Source organism: Antedon bifida, chromosome 8 (assembly GCF_963402885.1).
Source record: "Antedon bifida chromosome 8, ecAntBifi1.1, whole genome shotgun sequence".
NCBI classification, from domain to species: Eukaryota; Metazoa; Echinodermata; class Crinoidea; order Comatulida; family Antedonidae; genus Antedon; species Antedon bifida.
In genome coordinates this window covers 11292024-11314003 of record NC_136233.1, presented here as the reverse complement: position 1 = coordinate 11314003, position 21980 = coordinate 11292024, and the positions used below count along the sequence as shown (strand labels likewise).

The 21980-nt window shown below is 33.5% G+C and overlaps 1 protein-coding gene across 1 annotated transcript; it reads left to right on the top strand.

Moving 5' to 3' along the window:
- The first annotated feature begins 6488 nt into the window (after positions 1–6488).
- LOC144850422 (uncharacterized) lies at positions 6489–8155 on the top strand. The gene is made up of 3 exons (XM_078707698.1): positions 6489–6573; positions 6692–6930; positions 7214–8155. The coding sequence occupies exons 1-3, from the start codon at positions 6489–6491 to the stop codon at positions 8153–8155; spliced, it is 1266 nt and encodes a 421-aa protein (XP_078563824.1).
- Positions 8156–21980: the final 13825 nt, after the last annotated feature.

Sequence of the window (21980 nt, the reverse complement as noted above, 5' to 3'; positions counted from 1 at the left end):
AAAGTATAGAATTGTTGAATTAATTCATTTATCTTATTAATAATAATATTTATTTTCACAAATAATAGAGCAAAACACAGAGTAGTGGCACATGCAAGCGAAATCGGACATCGTAGATTTATAGTGACAGCCAAAAACAATAAAAGGCTGATTTTTTTTATTTTTTGCAGTCTATTTCCTATTTACGTTCTATTTCCAGTCTCTAAATCTAAATTATATTATATGCGCTTACTGAACCCGTTTGAAAAATGAAGAATCTTGATATGATATAAGTATAATAAGACCGATTTGACGCCGATTTAGAGAACTCCGTACTAACAATTTAAGGTTTATTACGAGATGGTGCGTTTATCAAGGTAAAAGGTGACGTAAGATATCATAAAGCATCATATTAGTGTCTGAAACTGAAAGGGACTCTTGCATTCTACGAGCAACTGGTGTCTGCCATCAAATACGGAATGAATGGGACATGTCATCAGTTTTGGTCAGTGGAGAAGTAACCTTCAGCAATGAAGACACCACGTGTGATCTTGTGGATGCATCGAATCAGCGAAGGAGTTTTTGCTCACTTTCCAACATCGATCTAAACCAGTACCCTTATCCACCTTATTGGGTAATAGTCATTAGAGGCGTCGGCAAAATTTGGTGATATTGGTGGTACACTGGCGACGAAAGAGCACGCTTACTTGATTGGGTATTTATCTCCAGTATTCGGTTGGATCGCAGAACAGAGAGTAGTCACTATCAAGTCCCATAGTGCATGGCAAAAACTGTGAATTTATAGGTTTGTTTGAAGAAACCAAAAACCCCACTTTAATTCAATTCAATTCATTTATTTTCCAGAAGACATATAATACAATCAAAAATACAAACACTAAAAAATCTGACACCAGTCTGGCGGATTGTAGAAAAGTGACGAAGTCACTATGTGAGTACTCTCCTTCTGGTTATGACGTTTTTTATTATAATGTTCCTCCTTGTGGTATTTAGCACTGGAATCCGGTCTGGAATATAGAACAAGAAGGTTAGCTATTTCCCCCGTATTCTATGAACAAGCAAGGTGTAACTAATACGACACTGCATGTTTTGATATTTGCTATGTATAAATAAAAGTCACGTACGTGATTGGAAACTATATATTTTACTTTACTCTTTATAGATTTAAAGCTCTATTATAAATAGTATTATTCATATTTCTAGCGAAGTATGAGTAATTAATGAATTATAATAACTCATATTATTGTAAACTAAATATTTACAGAGTTTTTGACTGTTTATTATACCCATTTTCAACTATTAGTTTGAAAAAAAAAGAAATGTAAATTTGAATTGCATTGAAAAGTATCTCATACGCAAAACGTTCTTTTATTCGACTTCTTTTTAATATCATTTATTGAATATCAATTAAATAAAACCTTTAATTTTAGTTCAATTATGTTGTATTGTAATTTAATAAGGAGAAAATAGTTATTATGTACACGATCAACCGATAATATTTGCTCACTTAATTGAATTATGATTACTTTTAACATAAAATACGTACAGGAAACATAAATGTCCTTATAGGAGAGATAGAAACAAACATTTTTAGTGATGTCAACTCCTGACTAGGCAAGTGAAGACTTAATTTAGAAGTAAATCATTATTCATACACACGAACAGGAATTCCAACCCGGTGATATGTAGCCAGGACCACAAGTATATATTTACAACTAACATAATATCCCATTATATGATTGCTCTTAACATATTGATGCTGCTAAATAGAAGTTTCAACAACTGATGTTCATCAACTGTTGGTAAGATTATACTTGTTTTTTTTAAATAATCAAGTTTTCTATTTTACAATTATTTTATATAAAGAATATTTATATAATATATATATTTTTTTACCATTTGTTGGTAAGAATATATTTTGTTATTGGATTTTTTTTTAAATATTGTAAATCGAAAACTGCCTTTACAAATACAAAGTATATGCATTATTTAATATCGAGTTTTTTATGTGCAAATAAGATGGAACATGTGTGCACATTTTCAAATAATTATTTGGTGTTGAAACAGAAATACTATATTTTTTTTATATTTCATTAATTAATTTATTTTTCATAATTAAATTATTCGCTATTGTTATGTATGTAAATATTGGTACCACCTGGTATTTTGCCACCCGGCCTATAGCCACCCAGCCTTTCGCCACCCGGTCTTTCGCCACCGGCCTATTGCCACCCGGCCAATTACCACCCTGTCCATTTCGCCACCCGGCCTTCAGCCATTTTGGTTTTTGCCACCTTAGGCCTTTTGCCACCCGGCCAATTGCCACCCGGCCTGTTACCACGTTAGGTATGTTGCCACCCGGCCTTTGTCACCCGGCCTATTATTGCAGTTGTGTAGTTATTATTTTAAATGAAGGCAGGTTGTGTATTACTTACTAAAATATATCTTGAAATAAATAAACTGATTCTTTATCTCAATACTATTGTATTATATAAATCTGAAGATGGACTAGATTGAAACACCTATTCTTCACGTTCTTCAGGCGCCATGTCCTAAAAGAACGTTGATGGTCATGGCTTTCCAATAGTTCTAATTTCAGCCAACTATAAATCTCAACATGCATTGCGCGCGGATTGATATTTTAGTTTTTCTTCTGTAATTCACCCACTTTGAAGAATTGTCAATTTTTCGCGAAAACACCAGGTTTCCCCCAATTTGTATTTAACGGATACTGGCAAAAACAGAAAGACAATTAATGCGGCAATTAGACAACGTCAGGCTAGGCCTATAGCTATTGTACGATGTTCGTACTAGTCCGGTGGCAGGAGGGGGGATATCACCACCCGAAAGGGGACAAATTGCCATCCAACTTTTCTAGACAAGAATTTTCCGTAGATTACGAATATGGAAGGTAATCGATCAGGATAAGAAGCGTTTTTGAGATATAAGGGGTCAAAGTTCAAAATTGACTAATATAAAAACATGCTATATCTCTGGAAATTCTGGACCTAGTGAGATGATTTTGGTGTCAAATTGTTCACAATGTATATGTTTATATTAGCTCTAACAGAACTTTCTTTGTAAAATTGACCGGAAACCCCATTTTTAGCAATTTTGACCTTTGACCTCTTTTTGCTATATCTAAGTAAAGGCAGGTCGGAGAGAATTAAAAATAGGAGCAAATTGTTCCCAAGATATACATTTATATTCAGTGTAACAGATGATATTGCTTGAAAATGACCGGAAGTGTGGTTATTAACCTTTGACATAATTGAATAAGGTTATAAAAACATAAATTAATAAATATTTGTCGTAAGGAGCCAATTTTGGTATCAAATTGTTCACAATATATGTGTTTATACTTGCCATAATGCAACATTTTTTTCAAAAAGTGACTGAAACACTATTTTTCTGTAATTTTAACCTTTGACCTGTTTTTCTCATCTAAATAACGACATGGCATAGAGATTTCTAACGGCAAATTGTTTATAATAGATATTTTTATTCAATCTAATAGATTATACTGCTTGAAAAATACAAGTGTGATTATTGCTTTGAAATCCTGTACAAAAGAGCCTATCAGGGCGGATTTAATTCAAAGAGGTGTGGAAGGGGAATAATACTATTATATACAGTACAATGTCTTTCAGAAACATTTGAGCAATTTCAATCAGGTATCCATGTATCTCCAATAAACGGAATGTACGGTTCATAGAGAATTCAGAAGTTACCCTTGGTTCATTTTGGCAAATCCATATGGGTTCCTTTTAAAAGGATTGAGGGTGCACAGACAGGCTTTTCCCATGGCTTAATATTGGAACCTATAGTTTTAGTTACCCGATATATTTCTAACACAGTAACTTATGTAGCCAAATGCATTGATCCGATACAGGGGCCAAATGTAGAACTGAACATACAGTAGAGAAACACAGAAGGGTCTAAATAGATGACCTGCTTTTGTTTCATTTTAGGCAAAATCCAAATCGGTTCCTTAAGGATCGAGAGTGCACAGGCAGCTTTATTCCATGTGCCTGTCTATATAAACCCACATTTTCACCCCTTATATTTCCATTATGGGGCTTAATGTCCATCCATGGAGGACCGGCCTTTGGGGGGTTAATTTTGGCAAATCCATAAGTGTTCCTTAAGGATCGAGAGTGCACAGGCAGCTTTATTCCATGGGCCGCGCCTGTCTATATGAACTCACAGTGTCACCCCTTATATTTCCATTATGGGGCTTAATGTCCATCCATGGAGAACGACCGGCCCTTGGGTTAATTTGAACCCACATTTTCACCCCACATACAGTATTTCCAATATAGGGTCTCTTGTAGACCCACATAGAGAACCACGAAAGGTCCATGAAGGATCGGCCCTTGGGTTCATTTGGGCAAATCCATAAATGTTATTTAAAGATTGAGGGTGAACATTTTAGTTTTATTCCATAGTTCATCTATGAACTATTTACCCCATATTAATTTATAATACAGGGCCTTATGTAGCACACCACATAGAGATCCCAAAAGGGTCCTTAGAGGGTTCATTCGGGCAAATCCATATGGGTTATTTTAGAATCTTTTGTGTACAGGAAGCTCTTTCCTGTATGGGCCAAACTATCTGTGGCTATATAAAAATTGTGGTCTGTCTGTGTAGTGAATTATGGATTGAGTTTGGCCACCTGGATCTGCCTATGCCCTATCCTGTACGAATTGGTATTCTCTGGTTCTGATGAATAGTAGTTTATTTTCCAAAAACGAATATTGTAGCCCTAATAAATGCAACTGTATAGTGGCAAATCATTGAAGGTCAGCGTAACATTTTAACATCATAACATTTTATCCGTCATAATATTAATAATAATATTAATAATTTTAATTGTATTATTTATTTTACAGTATTATATTAATACATTTAAAATAATGCGCACTAGAAAAAATATAAAAATACCATAACTTCACTGATCAAATAACGTGATTACATTTATGAACATCGATCTCATAGTTTGAATAACTTTGCATTATTTAGTATATCACTTGTTCAAATGTTGACCTTTGACCTATGTCAACTTGTGTAATGATAAATGTGCTCTTTTGATTGTGTATGATTGATAGATGTCTTAACAGAGTGATAAAACATAACATTTTGTCTTAAATGTTAGTTTTTATTTGGGTTTATATGCAAATTGTGTGATTGGTCAATATTGACATTTGACCTTTAATTGAAAAGTATTTGTTTTATAAGGCGACTGAATAGATACCTATAACCATACAAATGTATTAAAAGACCAAATTGAACTTCAATAAATTGGTTATAATACATATGTATATAATACATTGTTATAATTGGTCAATTTTGAACTTTGACCCCTTATCTCTTCCTATTCGCTTCCTATCCTGATCAAAGTCTGATTTGATTAAATACAGTATTATAATTATATTAATCAAAATTATAATGAAATAACATAACTTTACTAATCAAATAATTTGATTACTTGTAAAACCATCAATATCATAGTTTGGACAACTTTGCATTTATTTGTTAACTAATACGTGTATTAAAATGTTGACCTTTGACCTTATGTCAACTGATGAAATTGACCTTATGTCAACTGATGAAATGCGTATGATTGATTAACAGGGTGAGAAAACATCCAATTTTTATTAAATATAAGTTTTTATTTGGTTTATAGGTACGTTCTCATGATTGGTCAATATTGACATTTGACCCTTAATTACAAAGGATTTTTTTCATAAGGTGATTGAATAGACACTTATAATCATAAAAATGTAATAAAAGACCAAATTGTGCTTCAATAAATTTGTTATAATACATATACATAATACATTGTTGTAATTGGTCAATTTTGAACTTTGACCCCTTATATCTCGAAAACGCTTCCTATCCTGATCGATTACCTTCCATATTCGTAATCTACGGAAAATTCTGGTCTAGAAAAGTTGGATGGCAATTTGTCCCCTTTCGGGTGGTGAGTCCTGCCACCGGACTATACGTCGTTGCTGTTTACCAGCTAGGCCTACAAAACCAAGCCTAGCTAGACTTGGTTTGGTCCACGAGTGGACATTCACCGCAGGCTACTTAGGTAGTGCGTTGTTTCTCTCTTTTTATCATAATTTACCATAAAATGTACATTTAAGAGAAGGGATGACCTGGTTTAATATTTTTATTAATATCATATATTGCATTATTTTTACAAAACGTCAACAATTGTAGGGATGGGTCTTACAGTTCATAATACAGGCGGTTGTGTCGCAAAGAACAAAAAAAACAAAACAACAATTAATTGTTAAATTTATTCTTTATCTTTTCATTTCCAGTGGCATTTCTTTTTACTATTTAGGATTGTACAGGTATTATTTTGGCTAATCGTGATCTAAGATGTTGTTAATGTATTGGGTAGCTGCAGTCATTTTAATTGCTACGGCACATGGTAACTAAAGTCTGATTATTAAACTGACAACTATAGAATTGAAATGACGAAAAACGAGAAGGAAGAAGAAGATGACGATGATAATGATAACGGTAATGCCGATGACTATATGGTGATGATGAACCAATGTCGGTTAACGTTACTAAAAGTAGATATCCATAAAATACGAAGGTGTTGATAACGATAAAGAAAAAATGCTAAAAACGATGAAAATAATAGGTATAACAAGATTCCTTCTCCTTTCAGCTCGAACACCAGGGCTTAGAACAGTGCTTTTTGGCATTCGTACGAAAACTGGAACCATTTCAGCAAAAATGAGTGATCAACCAATGAGCATTCGATGTGCACAAGCATGTTTAAGATTAGGTTACGATGCATGTGATTATTTTAGGATTAGTAGGCCTTTGGTTGAAGGAAGCGTGCCTGGATGCGATATTAAGCATTCGATAGCAGATAATGATGTGTTGCTGGAATACGAAATTAAGGTATGTGCTTAATATTCTAGGGCGATTCTCAAGAAGGGTGAATGGGAAGCAATTGAGTGCGCAAGGGTACACATTATCGCCCCCAATAACTATAAATAACACAAACATACTTTGCCTACAATTTCATTCCAATGTAAAAATATTCGTGTAGATCTCCGAATAATGATTTGTGTGTGTGTGTGTTTGTGGTAGTAGGCTACTAAACGATTAAAATGTTCTGGTAAAGCACTGAGCTTGATTCTTGCGGTAGACAACATAAACGTTTTAATTTTCATTATTACAGTTTCAAGATGGCGCATTCATAAAGGTAATGGACGAAGTAAACTACCAGCAAGCATCAGATAAGTGTCTGCAATTAAAAGGAACTCTTGCATTTTACGAGCAATTGGTGTCTGGCATCAAATACGGAATGAAAATGACATGTGACCAATGTTGGTTAATCAGTGGAGAAGTAACCTTCAGCAATGAAGACACCACGTGTGATCTTGTAGATGCATCGACTCGTTTCAACCTGTATCCAGAACGTGATGAACTATATAGTTGCTTCTACTGCTATATCTACTCAAATCAACCACAAGATACACATAGCTACTACCCTGCTAGCAAGCTTCTGTACCTTAGAAGAAATAAAGGTACAGGCTATAATTACGTTGAGGCAGAAACCCGATGTCAGTCAGAATTTGGAGGACACCTGGCTCTACCTATGGAGGTTTATAATGCTAGTTTAAATGGTGTTAGAATGTGCTTGGACAACAGATTTTGGTTTTCTCACAATATGTCTGGAGCTTGTTGTGTAGAAGATTATATTGATACGTGTTGGTCTAACATATTAGTTGGAGGAAAATTTAAAATCACAAATCTTGAAAAAAATAAGTTACGAAAGGCTTTTTGTTCGCTATCAAACATTGATCTCAACCAGTACCCGTATCCATCTCATTGGGTAATATCTATTAGGGGAGAACAAGAGAGGAGTTTCACATTTAAAGAGGCGTCGGAAAAATGTGGTGATATCGGTGGTAAAATTGCAACAAAAGAGCAAGTGAACCATGCTTGCTTGAAAGGATATTTCTCTCCCATCGGCGGTTGGATTGCAGAAGAGAGAGTAGTAAGGTCATGTTCCATAGTACACGGCTCAACCTGTGAATCTATCGGTTTATTTGAAGTAACCACCACCACTTCAGCTGAGTATGACGCCTTTTGTTACGTTCCTCCTGATGGTATTTAACAATATGGAATACAGCCTCCGTTGACGCCATGCACGCTCAGTCTTTATAACAATTATCGGGATTGAAATGATAGTAGACATGTGATGCCACTTGTATTATGCTAATTTGTTACATGTAACTTAATTATATCAAATGGGTAGCTGATAAGAACTCACATTACATTTACATCTAATATTGATGAAATTACTTATAAGTGAATTATTTGTTTTATAATTACTAGTATAACTAATTTTACTATAATTAACAAAACAATTAGGAATTGTGTACCATAAAACAGTTTTCACTATATATATAAACGTACTGTACGCTTACTATACAATACTGTAATATAATAAGTAATACATAAGTAGTGACTAACTAACATTATGTTTACAAGATAAGTAATTATGTTAACTGTATTCAGAGGCAATAATACATACTGTCATCCGTAACAATAGACTACCAATTATTTGTATAGTGGGGTAGTACAGTATGTAATTAAGATTATTATTAAGAGTATTCGTATTTCTTTAGTCTTTATATACACGTCGAAATTAAATCTAAAATTTATTTCTTGGAAAATGATATGAAGAAAGAAAGCTATTTTTATTGTTGTAGTTTCGTTTAGAGATTAATACTGTATACACTTAACATTTGTAGTAATACACCTCTCCACATCTTACTTCAATTGATTCTCTATACAATGTAAAAAAATAGTATAATTTGTTGTAAGTTTTGTTTAGTTTTTAATGCTGTTTACACACATCCTTTCTTTATTATTTTTGTAGAAATTTGCAACGGATTGATTGGAAACTACTGTTTCTTATATATTTCAAACTCAACTGTAAATCCTTTCATAGATTTTTTTTTCAATCAATTATAATATAGCCTATTGTGCTGTATACATTGCCTATGAAACATAAATGTGGCGATACAGCACTGTGAATCAAGTGATGAGCCTACCATTATTGTTCCTTGGAGGTTAATGTATTTCGTACGCATGACTCGCGGCAGTAGTATCTCGACCAACCGATTCATTATCTCGAACGAATTACACATAATATATTTGATATAGTTTAGTTATATTATAGTTAATGTTAAGGTTAATATTTTTTTTTTAAATTGTGTTTCTTTTCTTATATATTTAAAACCTTTATTGTTAGTAGTGTATTACACACAGAAAAAATGCGAATTTAATTAAAGTATAAAATGCGCAACCATCATGATTACTTTTTACATCGGCTTGAAAAGGTAAAAACATAAAACGAATCAAAATCTTTTGTACGAGATAAAACTAAACACGCCATAACATAATTTAGGTCTTAATCAATAATAAATACACGAACAAGAAGTTATTATTTGGTGACGTGCAACAAGGACCTCTTTATATTCCAGAATTTCGCAGATAATTTTTAGTAATCACATCTTTGATACAAAATAGGAGTTACAACAACTGGTTTTCTTTGTTGGTAAGATCATACTTTGTTTTTGTTTAAATAAAATACTTTTTAATTAAACACAATAAGTAAATTTTACAATTATATATTATTGTTATAAGCCAATTGTTTTAGTTAGATCATAATCAATTCATATAGAATCATTCTTACATAACATACATGAATATGTATCTTTGTTCTTTGCAATTTATTTAGTAACATGTCGCTCAGTATTAGTTCTAGTAAAGAAAAAATATAAAATAGAGAGAATGGATTTTTGTTTGTATTTTTGTGCAAAGCGAACATACAAATTTGACGCCGTATATCTGTAGCCTGTTTTCAAAATAAGAGCTTTCTTTTAACTTTTGTAAAAGAGTTTGAATGTTACCGTTTTATACATTTCAGTACTATTTTTGGCATTTTTTAGTCCGTTTATGCAACCGATTCTATCGGTTTCCGAAATATCATAGGTAATATACAACATCACATATGTTTAACATGTAACATAACCCGAAAGGCCCATTTACACTAGGACGATAACGATCGACGATAATAGAAATATATGCATTTTTCCTACATAAAACAAAAGACATATAAAAACTTTTCATTCTAGAACTGTAGAATAATTATTTGTGCTGTCTTCACACGTCCAATCAAATGACGTCATGATTAGTAAGAGCAATAATATCGTGACAATACAACGATTTTATTGTTTTTATTTATCATGACGTCATTTGATTGGAATTTTAAAAATATTATTTTTATCAAAGACAGCATAAAAGATTATCCTATAATTTCTTTTGTTTTAAGTAAAAAAGTAAGTAAAAAAATGCATGCTTATATATTTATCGTCGATCGTTATCGTCCTAGTGTAAATGGGCCTTTAACCTAACCTCACATGATACACGCACCACATGTTATACAAATGAGACGCTGTATTACCAATTAATATTCCTATTGTGCAGCACTGGGAATCGTGTGGTTTATGTATATGTATTTTTTAAAATCTTTTTGACGAAGACAAATAAAGTTTCTTGCAGCTCGTATCTTGAAAATAATTGGATTCTGGATTATTGGGTGGCTCATATCAAGCTCTGTCTACACTATCAAAGTTTATGTGACAAATCAAATGTGCCCATATTGGACATGTTGATGCCATATCAATACCATCACATCACTCGTGCAAATTTGACATTTCTATTAAAATATTATGTTATTTACTATAGCAATTTAGCTATACCATCGGTAGTGTTAGAAACACGCCTATCTTATCATTTTAGAAGTTCGTAATAATATTGTTTGATAATATTATAAAGTCTGAAAGTTTCTAATACAGAAATATGAAGCAATGGCTAATCAAAACATTTAACACAAATGTATTTGTTATTTTCCAGAAAGCTGTTTTTTCCATCATTTTTTTTATCCAGTTTACAAGTTTTGTTTTGGCTAATCACGTTTTGTGATGTCAATGTTTTGGATAGCTGCAGTCCTTTTACTTTCTCGGCCTACAACACAAGGTAACTATAGCACTGGAATTTGGTAAAATTAACCGAGTGCCCGACTAAAGTTCAAAATCCAATGGTTACTTTTATCACCTGCCCAGTGGAATTTACCATGCTCTCAATAAAACTAACTACGCTGGCTAAAAAGACAAATAAAAACGTTCGACTCGAGGTAATACATGAACCTCGCCAGGCGAGTCAATCGTATGTTATAACATCATGATTAAATTTCTTTTAAACCATGGTAAAACCAACTGAATGAAAATATCAACAATAGTCGAAGTTTCCAATGAAATTGGGTAAAGTTAACGTGATTAAATTCACCATTTAAGGTAAACCATAGACTAAAACCATAAACTATAGAAAATGGATTGAAAAAACGATGTGGATAATAGCGAAATAAAGACCCAGTATCGGCGGTCAACATAACAAAAATGAGATATCCTTTAACATACAAAGATGTTATTAGTGACCCATACTGTAGTCGTAATATCGGCAAGGCTTCGAGGCTCGCTCGCTCATGGTTCTGGGTCCACGGACAATTTTAAAGAACCTACAGTAGAACATCTTTCGAGATGATAGAGTGTGACCGCGATGTACTAGTACACACACAGCCACTTTCAAACATGGTCCTTCAATGGGTTTTCGGCAAATGCAAATTCTTGGGCAAATGAATAAAAATAAATTTTAAAAAAATAATAAAATATAATAATAAAAACGGTAATAACAATAACTATGACGACATTCGTTTTACTTTCAGCTCGTCCACCAGGACTTAAATCATTATTGTTTGTAGTTCGTACGAAGATGGGAACTGAACCAGCACAAATAAGTAAGCAACCAATCAACATCCGATGCGCACAAGCATGTTTAAGACTAGGTTACGATAAATGTGATTATTTTAGGATTGGGTTTTCCATTTCCGAAGGAAGTGTGCCTGGATGCGGGATTGAATACGTAATAACAGATAAAGAAGTGTCACGGGAGTACGAAATCAAGGTAGGCTTGATCTCTAAAATGTTTCACAACAACCATAATGTTGAAACAACAAAACATTTCACTTACATTTTATTATCAAACAAATTGATATCAAGCGAAAATATATTATCTACGTGTGTGTTTCAAATTTTGTTACGTCATTTGTTTCTAAAAAAAAGGCCTACTTTTAAAATAAATTAAGCAGACAAACAAACAAACAAAATAAAACAAGTACAATACTTGACAAAGTTAATTTTTTTACTTATTTTTAGAGAGGCAATGTATATGCTTATCATACCATATAACATTATAAAATCAGTTAACGTATCTTCTATATTGGTGACTGTTAGGACAATGTCGTCTGACATAATTATACCTACTTTTGCGACATTATTGCGAAATAGTTAAACCCCTTTTCTGCATATACACCATGCGGTCATTCAACCAACGTCAACATTTTTTACACAAAATCAACAAAAAATAGTACGCTATATACTAACAACCTTTGCTTTTTTAGTGAAGCACAATCAGTTGTTTGTCGGTAGTTATGTGAGTTTAATTAGACAACACTTTCATTTTCATTTCAGTTTCAAGATGGCGCAATCATAAAGCTAGCAGACGACGTAAACTACCAGCAAGCATCAGATAAGTGTTTGCAACAGAAAGGAACTCTCGCATTTTACGAGCAATTGGTGTCTGCCACCAAATACGGAATGAAAGTAACATGTGACCAGTGTTGGCTAATCAGTGGAGAAGTAACCTTCAGCAATGAAGACACCGGCTGTGATCTTGTGGATGCATCGACTCGTTTTAACCTGTATCCAGAACGTGATGAACTCTATAGTTGCTTCTACTGCTACATCTACTCAAATCAACCACAATATGCACATAGTTACTACCCTGCTAGCAAGCTTCTCTACCTTAGAAGAAACCAAGATACAGGCTATGATTACCTTGAGGCAGAAACTCGATGTCAGAAAGAGTTTGGAGGTCACCTTGCCCTACCTATGGAGGTGTATAATGCTAGTTTAAGTGGTGTTAAAATGTGCTTGGACAAGAAATTTTGGTTTTCGCACAATATGTCTGGTAAATGTTGTCTGGAAGATTATAATGATACATGTTGGTCTAACATTTTGGTTGGAGGAAAATTTAAAATGACGAACCAACAAGAAGATAAGTTTCGAAGGGCTTTTTGCTCGGTATCAAACATGGGTCTCAATGAGTACCCTTATCCACCTCATTTTGTAATAGCCATTAGAGGAAAAGATAGGAGCACACTCACATTCGACGAGGCGTTGGTAAATTGTGGTAATATTGGTGGTACACTAGCAACGAAAGAGCAAGTGTACCAGGCTTATTTGATGGGGTATATATCTACCACATTTGGTTGGATTTTCGAACAGAAAACATTAAAGTTATGTCCCATAGTGTATAAAAGTAATTGTATGTCGATAGGTTTATTTGAAAACACAGAACAACCCACTACAGGGCATGACGCATATTGTTACGTTCATCCTAATGATATTTAGCAGTAGAATTCAATACATTTTGTAACGGCCCTGTGAGTGACAGAACGGTTAAGAAAATGAAACCGTTAAACGTAGCCATATTATCGGAAGGGTTCGAGCCTCATTCGCTCCATGGTTCTGGTGGTAGAACAAGTCTTTTCGTCCAGTGTACAAAAAATGCTCATGTCTACTTTAAAGAACCTTGTACATCTTGTACAACAAGCAGGGATTATTCACAGCCACTGTCGCACAATCCATTTCTTAAAATTAGGCCTTCTAGTAGGCCTCATAGTTCCGTAATAATCAAATTTTTGATTGTGGAGCTTGCGACGATTCAGATGATATTAGATACTATTTGTTTATGTTCAATATTTTAAATCCAGTTTATTAGTGGTGGTGGATTTCACATTTTTGAATATGACTGAAAATAAATAAATGAATAAAACAAACTATGCCAGATTAGTACAAAGCCATCTTCATATAAAAAATATAGAATGAGCGAGACATATATTGATCATATTTCTTCTTAACGCCGTTCCGCTGAATAGTCTTCTCCGACTTTTCCGCCTCAGCCGCTCTGTTTATTTCCGCTGTAAAGTTTCTCGAAAGTTTTCTGTTTAATGCTATCTTCTTTTTTTCTATTGGTCCGTTGCGGTTTTTAATGTTGTTTGTAGTGTATATCATTCCATACACTATGTCCACTTTGTATTGTTCTATACCTGGGCTAGCTGAATTTGCTTACTGTTATTCCTAAGTCTTCTTACATTAAAAGTCGCAATTTTAAATTCAGTTTTCTTTTTGAATTCAGTTTTCTTCATCTTTGTTTTTATTGGGCGTGTTTCTTTTGTGTTTAATTGTGTAAAATTAGAACTGAACTCTTCCGAGGAGCTGGAGCGGCGTCACTCGCTCCACCAACAACCTCCACCAACAACCTCCACCAACAACCAACTATGTAAATATTTACATTATTTAACATCAACACTTTTAAAACACGACTAAAAACCCATTTTTACACAGAGGCATTTCCTGCTTAACTTTGTCAAGCGCCTTTGAACATTATTATGGATACTGGCGTATTATAAATCTGATTGATTGATTGATTGATTGATTTTTTAAAAAAATGTAAACCTCTAAATGAAAATGGAACAGTTTACACGTAAGATAAAACACTGTAAAATGTACACATTGAACTAACAAAAATAAATTGGCCTATAATTGTTGTTTGGTTCTTATGTAAATAAGAATATATACTATACTATAATACAAAAAAAAACATTAACGTAAGTCTACACATTTTTTCACTTTACATTAATATATCCTTATTAAATAGATTACGTATCATTAATATAAAAATCTTACAGTAGGTTATAAATTAATTATTTATTATTAGAATGATAAACATTGTTTTGTTTATATTGTATATGTGTATATTTCAATTTGTAAAAAAAAAAATTAAGAAAATAGTAATTTTTAACAACAACAAATTGTAAAGGCAATGATATCATAATCTCAATCTGTTGTATCTTTTGAAAATGTATTATTTCTCATGAAATGTTAAACCATTTACAATATCACTGGTAAACTTTTTCCAAATAAAAAATCTTGAATAACTAAAATAATCTGTTTCAGTGTGGCTTCTGTAGATATTATTTTGTTCCTAATTAGCACCGGTGCCTCTCCGGAAGCTACCTCCTCAACTAACCAACAAGCCATCCGGAGTTACTTCAACCATGCTTTAACGGCGGTAGAGGATCGAGTTTGTTGAACCGTAGATTCCAGGAGTGGTATTTGCTATATAACGAGGATTACCGCTTTTAGTTCATAGCAACGACTACTGTATGCCGGGCAGCATTATTTGTTTTCCTATCCAATTAAGCCAGAAATCATGAATAATTCATTACCTTAATTATTTTCTATTATAAAGAATTGCAAGATAGCTGATCTACTTCCTAAATATACTGAACCTAACCCTCTAAATAATCTTTCAACTATTGAAAACAAATTTTCTTGAAAGACCTCGAACCATGTAATAGGTTAAAGCCTTTACCACTAGACCAAACGCAAATTATTTAATCTCTCTGCATGCTTATATAGTGCCCTCTATAATGTTCTATATTATATCGTGTCCACAAATGGTTCTCGAATACACAGTAATTTCAGCGTCAAAAAACTGGCGATTTCAAACAAAAAAAATACGTTAAAAATATAGTATTTTAACGTTATTTCATGAAGAAATATTACGTTATTTCAACGTTCGCAAAACTACACAAATTCACGTTTTGAAAACGTTTAATCAAAACGTTTCCAAAACCAAACCATTACGGTTTTATAACGTTTTATTAACATAAAATTGTTAGCTGGAAAGTCTGCCCTTTTTCACAATGATTTTGACACTTTATTTAACTTGTTAAAACCATTTTAATCTTCTTATTATGATTCGTGTAAATCTTCATTCTGATTCTGACCTACAATAGTAGCTATTCGTGCAACCTATTATTATTCTGCTTTTCAAAAACATGTTTCATATATAATTACGTAAACGAATATCAAATAAAACCGTTAGTAATAAGTAATGGCAAACTACTGTATATACAAAACAAAATAATCATAATAATGTTTATATTTATTTGAGGAGAAAATGATTATTACTTACACAAATCAAATCAAAATATTAGAGAAAGTAATAAAACAGAAATACATTTCTTAAACCTAGTCTATTCGTGGTTCCCACTAAAACGCAACGCAGCGATGTATTGATGCAAAGTGCTGTATTGCGTAATCACAAGTGGGAACCGACGACGCAACAGTGCTGCAAACATCGCATGTTTTCTTTCACGCAGGCGGGAGCAAACGCTTGAAAGGGCATTTTCTTACGATGCGTATGTTGCATTACGTTTCCTCGCTAGTGGGAACCAGCTTCAGGGGAAAATCAATATTATGATACACGAATCGGAATTGATATATACTTTATATAATGTGAAGTTCTCGATTTGCGTACTTACTTTATATTTATAATTACTTATATACAACTAATCATTCTGCTTCTCCAAAATGGGTTTATATATAATTTTGTAAACGTTAATTAAGTAGTTGAGACTACATACAATAACAAAATAATTATATCTGTTTTGTGATGTGAGGAGAAAATAGTTAGTACGTACACGAAATCTATATTACTTGCTTACTTTAAATTCGAATTTCGATTACTTTCTAAATTACTCTTCCTTGGTAATACGTAGAACAAATCAAATTCTTTGTATATGGGTGAAAAGAAAAGAAAAATACATTTCTTTAATCCAAAGCAATAATATTATGATACACGAAAGGAATTAATTGGTCTATAATCACGATGAAGCAATTAACATCAGTATATTTGCGTCAGATAGATAAATGTACCACATTACGTTCTGCATCTCGTACGTACTTATTTTTCTATCTTTGATGCCTAATAGAAGTTTCCTGATTTCCTTCATTGGTAAGAACATTTTTATTTGTTATTGTTAGACAATTAAATGTAATGGTTGACAAAATACAATACGTATTAACTGCTGCTGGGTATGGCCGCGAATATTGTGTCAGCTTAATTCTTATTGTTACCTCCGCCAAGGAGGTTATGTTTTCACCCCTGTATGTGTGCGTGGGTTTGTGTGTGTGATTTGATTTGAATTTGAATTTATTTGGAAAATCATCATAAAAAATACATACAAAGTGATAACATAAATTACGGACATTACAAATAATACATTTATAAAAGATTTTCCAGGATAGCCCAAAAAGCTTATCAGCTTATTTCCATTGGGATCCTTTTACAATCTAAAATAAAAAATATAAACATTACAAAGTATTGCATTAAACACGTAAATATAACAAAAACAATAATATAAAAAACAAGTTAAATTAAAGACTATGATTGACTTATATAGTTATTTGGTAGAACAGAAATGTGATTTAACATTTTTCTTAAAATTAAATTTGTTTTCTATTTGTTGAATGGAATGAGGTAGGTTATTCCATGCCTTTATGCCTGTATAATAAAACGTTTTAGATATTTGACTATCAGATTTAGGAACTGAAAAACCATTGACACTACTTCTAGTCATATAATGGTGGTTAGATGAAACTCTTTGAAACTTTTCAGTTAAATAAGGTACTAATTTTCGATAAAAAATCGTATGAACATGATTAAGTTTGAGTTGGCAAATTCTATCCTCTAGACATAATTGACCGATTTGGTTCAGTTCGTCTTTACCAATATATGCACGATTATTTTATGTAATATAAACCTAGCAACTTTATTTTGACTGGTTTGGAGTTTTGACTTTGTTTAAGTTTTTTAGAAACACCTGAAAACCAGGAGCAACATGCATAGTCAAAGTGACAAGTAATCAGTGCCGAACATAGAATTTTACGAGAAAGAAATTTAGACATGCAGAATGTCTATACAAAATTTTAAGAACCATAGATTCTCCAGACAGGTCTTCATCAACCAAGATATGAGATCATATCCTCTTACATATCAACTTATTTTTAAACATAACAGCAAAATCATGAACATTCTTAAGTTTTCTTTTAGTACCAAACAATATTGATTCAGTTTTATCAGGATGTAATGATAGTTTGTTGTTTATAAGCCAGTTGTTACATGATTCCAGGTTTGAACTTAAATCATTAGCTATTTGTCTAATATCATTACCAGAAGACAACAATATTGTATCATCAGCATATAACATAATAGTGTAATTTACACTAATCGGGATGTCATTCATGTAGACTAGGCTATGAATGAGGTAGGTGCCACCCGGAGAGGTAGAAATTCTCATATGACTTTTCTAGACCAGTTTTTTCTGGGGAATCCAAATATATTGGGTAAACGGGCTGTAACCTGAGAACTTTCGCGTGAGGGCGCTTTTTTCAAAATGGCTGCCAGTTACAGTAGGCTATGATATCTTGGCAACCACTGGTCATAGAGAGTTGATTTTTGTGTCAAATTGTTCGGAATGTACATGTTCCTATTTGATTTAATAGAACATTTTGTCCGAAAATGGCCGGAAATACCTATATTGACCTTTGACCCAATATCTAACAGATATCATATCTCCGTAACTACTCGACACAGAAAGTTGTAATTGGTGTCAAACTCTCCAGAATATAGATGTTTATATTCAAACTAATAGAACATTATCTGTAAAAATAACCGGAAATAACGTTACTGACCTTTGACCCAAAATGAAAAGACATTTCTCCTATCTGATCACGTTAATCCTGTCAATTAATTCATTTTGTGCCAATTGGAGGTTGACATTCTCATATTATTTTCTGGACCAGTTTTTCATGTGCAATCTGAATATATGAGATAAATAAGCCATAACAAGGCCAAGAATTTAATTCTTTTACTACATACATGCTTCCCTTTAGTGTTTCAGTCTGTATGTCGTGTATTAATCTTCAAGATCGCTCACATCACTGCACTCTGAAAAGTTTTCCTGGACATCCGTGGGCATCACTGTCTCAATCCATTTAGGCTCCATTTGTTTGTTCCATCCATTGTGTGTACTGTTGTTGACAAAATCATTGACGTCTGCTGATTGCCATTCTTTAGTAATGAAGTTTGCTCTAAGTATATGAAACTCAAGGGTCTGCTGACATGGTGGCAGTAATGATATATCTGTAATCTTGTTGTGTCTGGAAAACTTTCTGTTGAAGATAGCATATCTTGCTTGATTTACACTTTTCCCCTTCACTCCATACAATAGTGAAACATACTCTTCAAGTTCCTCATACAACTCTGGGGACCCCTTTGGAAACAAGCCTCTGGGCTTAAAGGGCCATCCCCTGCTTTCCATGCTTTTTTCTTGTTTTATAGTCTTGTATTTTTATATTTAATGTTTCTCTTTTTATTTCATTTACATTATACTGTTTTATAAATTTGTACTGTATTTGGAAAGCAATAAATATTACTTACTTACTCTTTTGATGGAACATCTGACACTCCAAGGTTGCAGAATGTGTCAACAAATTTTTCTTTTGATTCCAGAAGCTTCCAGCAGGTACGTTTTCCTTTCCGAAAGAAAGCGGAGTTATAATCGTTACCTGTGAAAGCATGGAATCCAATAAGGGATGATTTCTGCGCTTTTGTTAAATCAATGTCACTCAATTTCAGTACCTTTCGGTATTTCCCAGTGTTTGTATCAATAATTACCCTCTGCCCATCATCTATGAAATGAGATAGTTCAATGACTTGAATATCAATGTCTCCAGAATGGGAACGAATTATTGCTACGCCTTGAATATTATTTGTTAAAGCATGCTTTGCATGCAGGATGACTTTCGTGTCGGCTTCTTCCTGGCTACTATTAAGCTCCGGAACCAATACAACATCTCAGTTAGTAACGTAGATGCATTCTTTGTACGATGAAAAGTAGATAACATCACTCCTCATATCTGTTAGAATGCTTTCTTTCTTTGACACTAGTACACAGCGAATAAGCTCAATCAATCTGGTCTTGTTCTCGCCGTTGGCAAGGAAATTGTTGAAATCAATGGGCAACTTTGATATTGTTGAGCTTACAATTACTTTTGGTGCAATACCGTGTCTGTTTCTCTCAATATACTTAATGCTTTTTGGCAAGTATGCATCGGTAACAATATCAACACGCTTGTATCCTTTAGGGATGCTGTTGAAAACTTTTGCTGCAAGATCCTCGTACGTATCAGGGTAAGATGTAAATGTTCTGATTAATGCCATCAAGTCAACAACATAGGCAATGACAGTAGCCTTTGCTGGCAGTGCTCGACCAGGATCCATAACATCATCTCACTTTATTTTCGAATAGTGGGAAGAAACTCGAAATCAAGGCAAATGGGAAAGTAAAAGTAATATAAGCTAATCGGGATGTTTTAGGAAAGCTTCTTGCCACCTCAACAAAGCATGGTAGAATAATTGACTTTAAGAAAGCCTTTGAGTATCCACTTACCCCTGTCCCGCTAAGCCTGGCTAATGCAGATGGGACAAGACGAACAACTCAGAAAAGTGTCCTAATGGAAATTCTCATCGAAAGTTCAACAGATGTTATGGATCCTGGTCGAGCAATGCCAGCAAAGGCTACTGTCATTGCCTATGTTGACTTGTAGCAAAGGTTTTCAACAGCATCCCTTTACATGCTTTAACAAATAACAATCAAGGCGTAGCAATAATTCGTTCCCATTCTGGAGACATTGATATTCCAGTCATTGCACTATCTCATTTCATAGATGATGGGCAGAGGGTAATTATTGATACAAACACTGGGAAATACCGAAAGGTACTGAAATTGAGTGACATTGATTTAACAAAAGCGCAGAAATCATCCCTTATTGGATTCCATGCTTTCACAGGTAACGATTATAACTCCGCTTTCTTTCGGAAAGGAAAACGTAACTGCTGGAAGCTTCTGGAATCAAAATTTGTTGACACATTCTGCAACCTTGGAGTGTCAGATGTTCCATCAAAAGAGTTGTATGAGGAACTTGAAGAGTATGTTTCACTATTGTATGGAGTGAAGGGGAAAAGTGTAAATCAAGCAAGATATGATATCTTCAACAGAAAGTTTTCCAGACACAACAAGATTACAGATATATCATTACTGCGCATGCCACCATGTCAGCAGACCCTTGAGTTTCATATACTTAGAGCAAACTTCATTACTAAAGAATGGCAATCAGCAGACGTCAATGATTTTGTCAACAACAGTACACACAATGGATGGAACGAACAAATGGAGCCTAAATGGATTGAGACAGTGATGCCCATGGATGTCCAGGAACTGTTTACACATAATGAATATGAAGACTTTTCAGATTGCAGTAATGTGAGCAATCTTGAAGATTAATACACGACATACAGACTGAAACACTAAAGGGAAGTATGTATGTAGTAAAATAATTAAATTCTTGGCCTTGTTATGGCTTATTTATCTCATATATTCGGATTGCACATGAAAAATTGGTCCAGAAAATAATATGAGAATGTCAACCTCCAATTGGCACAAAATGAATTAATTGACAAGATTAACGTGATCAGATAGGAGAAATGTCTTGCATTTTGGGTCAAAGGTCAGTAACGTTATTTCCGGTCATTTTTACAGATAATGTTCTATTAGTTTGAATATAAACATCTAAATTCTGGAGAGTTTGACACCAATTACAACTTTCTGTGTCGAGTAGTTACGGAGATATGATATCTGTTAGATATTGGGTCAAAGGTCAATATAGGTATTTCCGGCCATTTTCGGACAAAATGTTCTATTACATCAAATAGGAACATGTACATTCCGAACAATTTGACACCAAAATCAACTCTCTATGACCAGTGGTTGCCAAGATATTATAGTCTACTGTAACTGGCAGCCATTTTGAAAAAAGCGCCCTCACGCGAAAGTTCTC

Bases quoted from the DNA above. Each gene is read 5' to 3' on its own strand.
- LOC144850422 (XM_078707698.1), top strand. From the start codon at position 6,489: ATGACGAAAAACGAGAAGGAAGAAGAAGATGACGATGATAATGATAAC. The intron at 6,574-6,691 runs GTCGGTTAACGT...TTCTCCTTTCAG, and splicing joins TATGGTGATGATGAACCAAT to CTCGAACACCAGGGCTTAGA. The intron at 6,931-7,213 runs GTATGTGCTTAA...TCATTATTACAG, and splicing joins TGCTGGAATACGAAATTAAG to TTTCAAGATGGCGCATTCAT.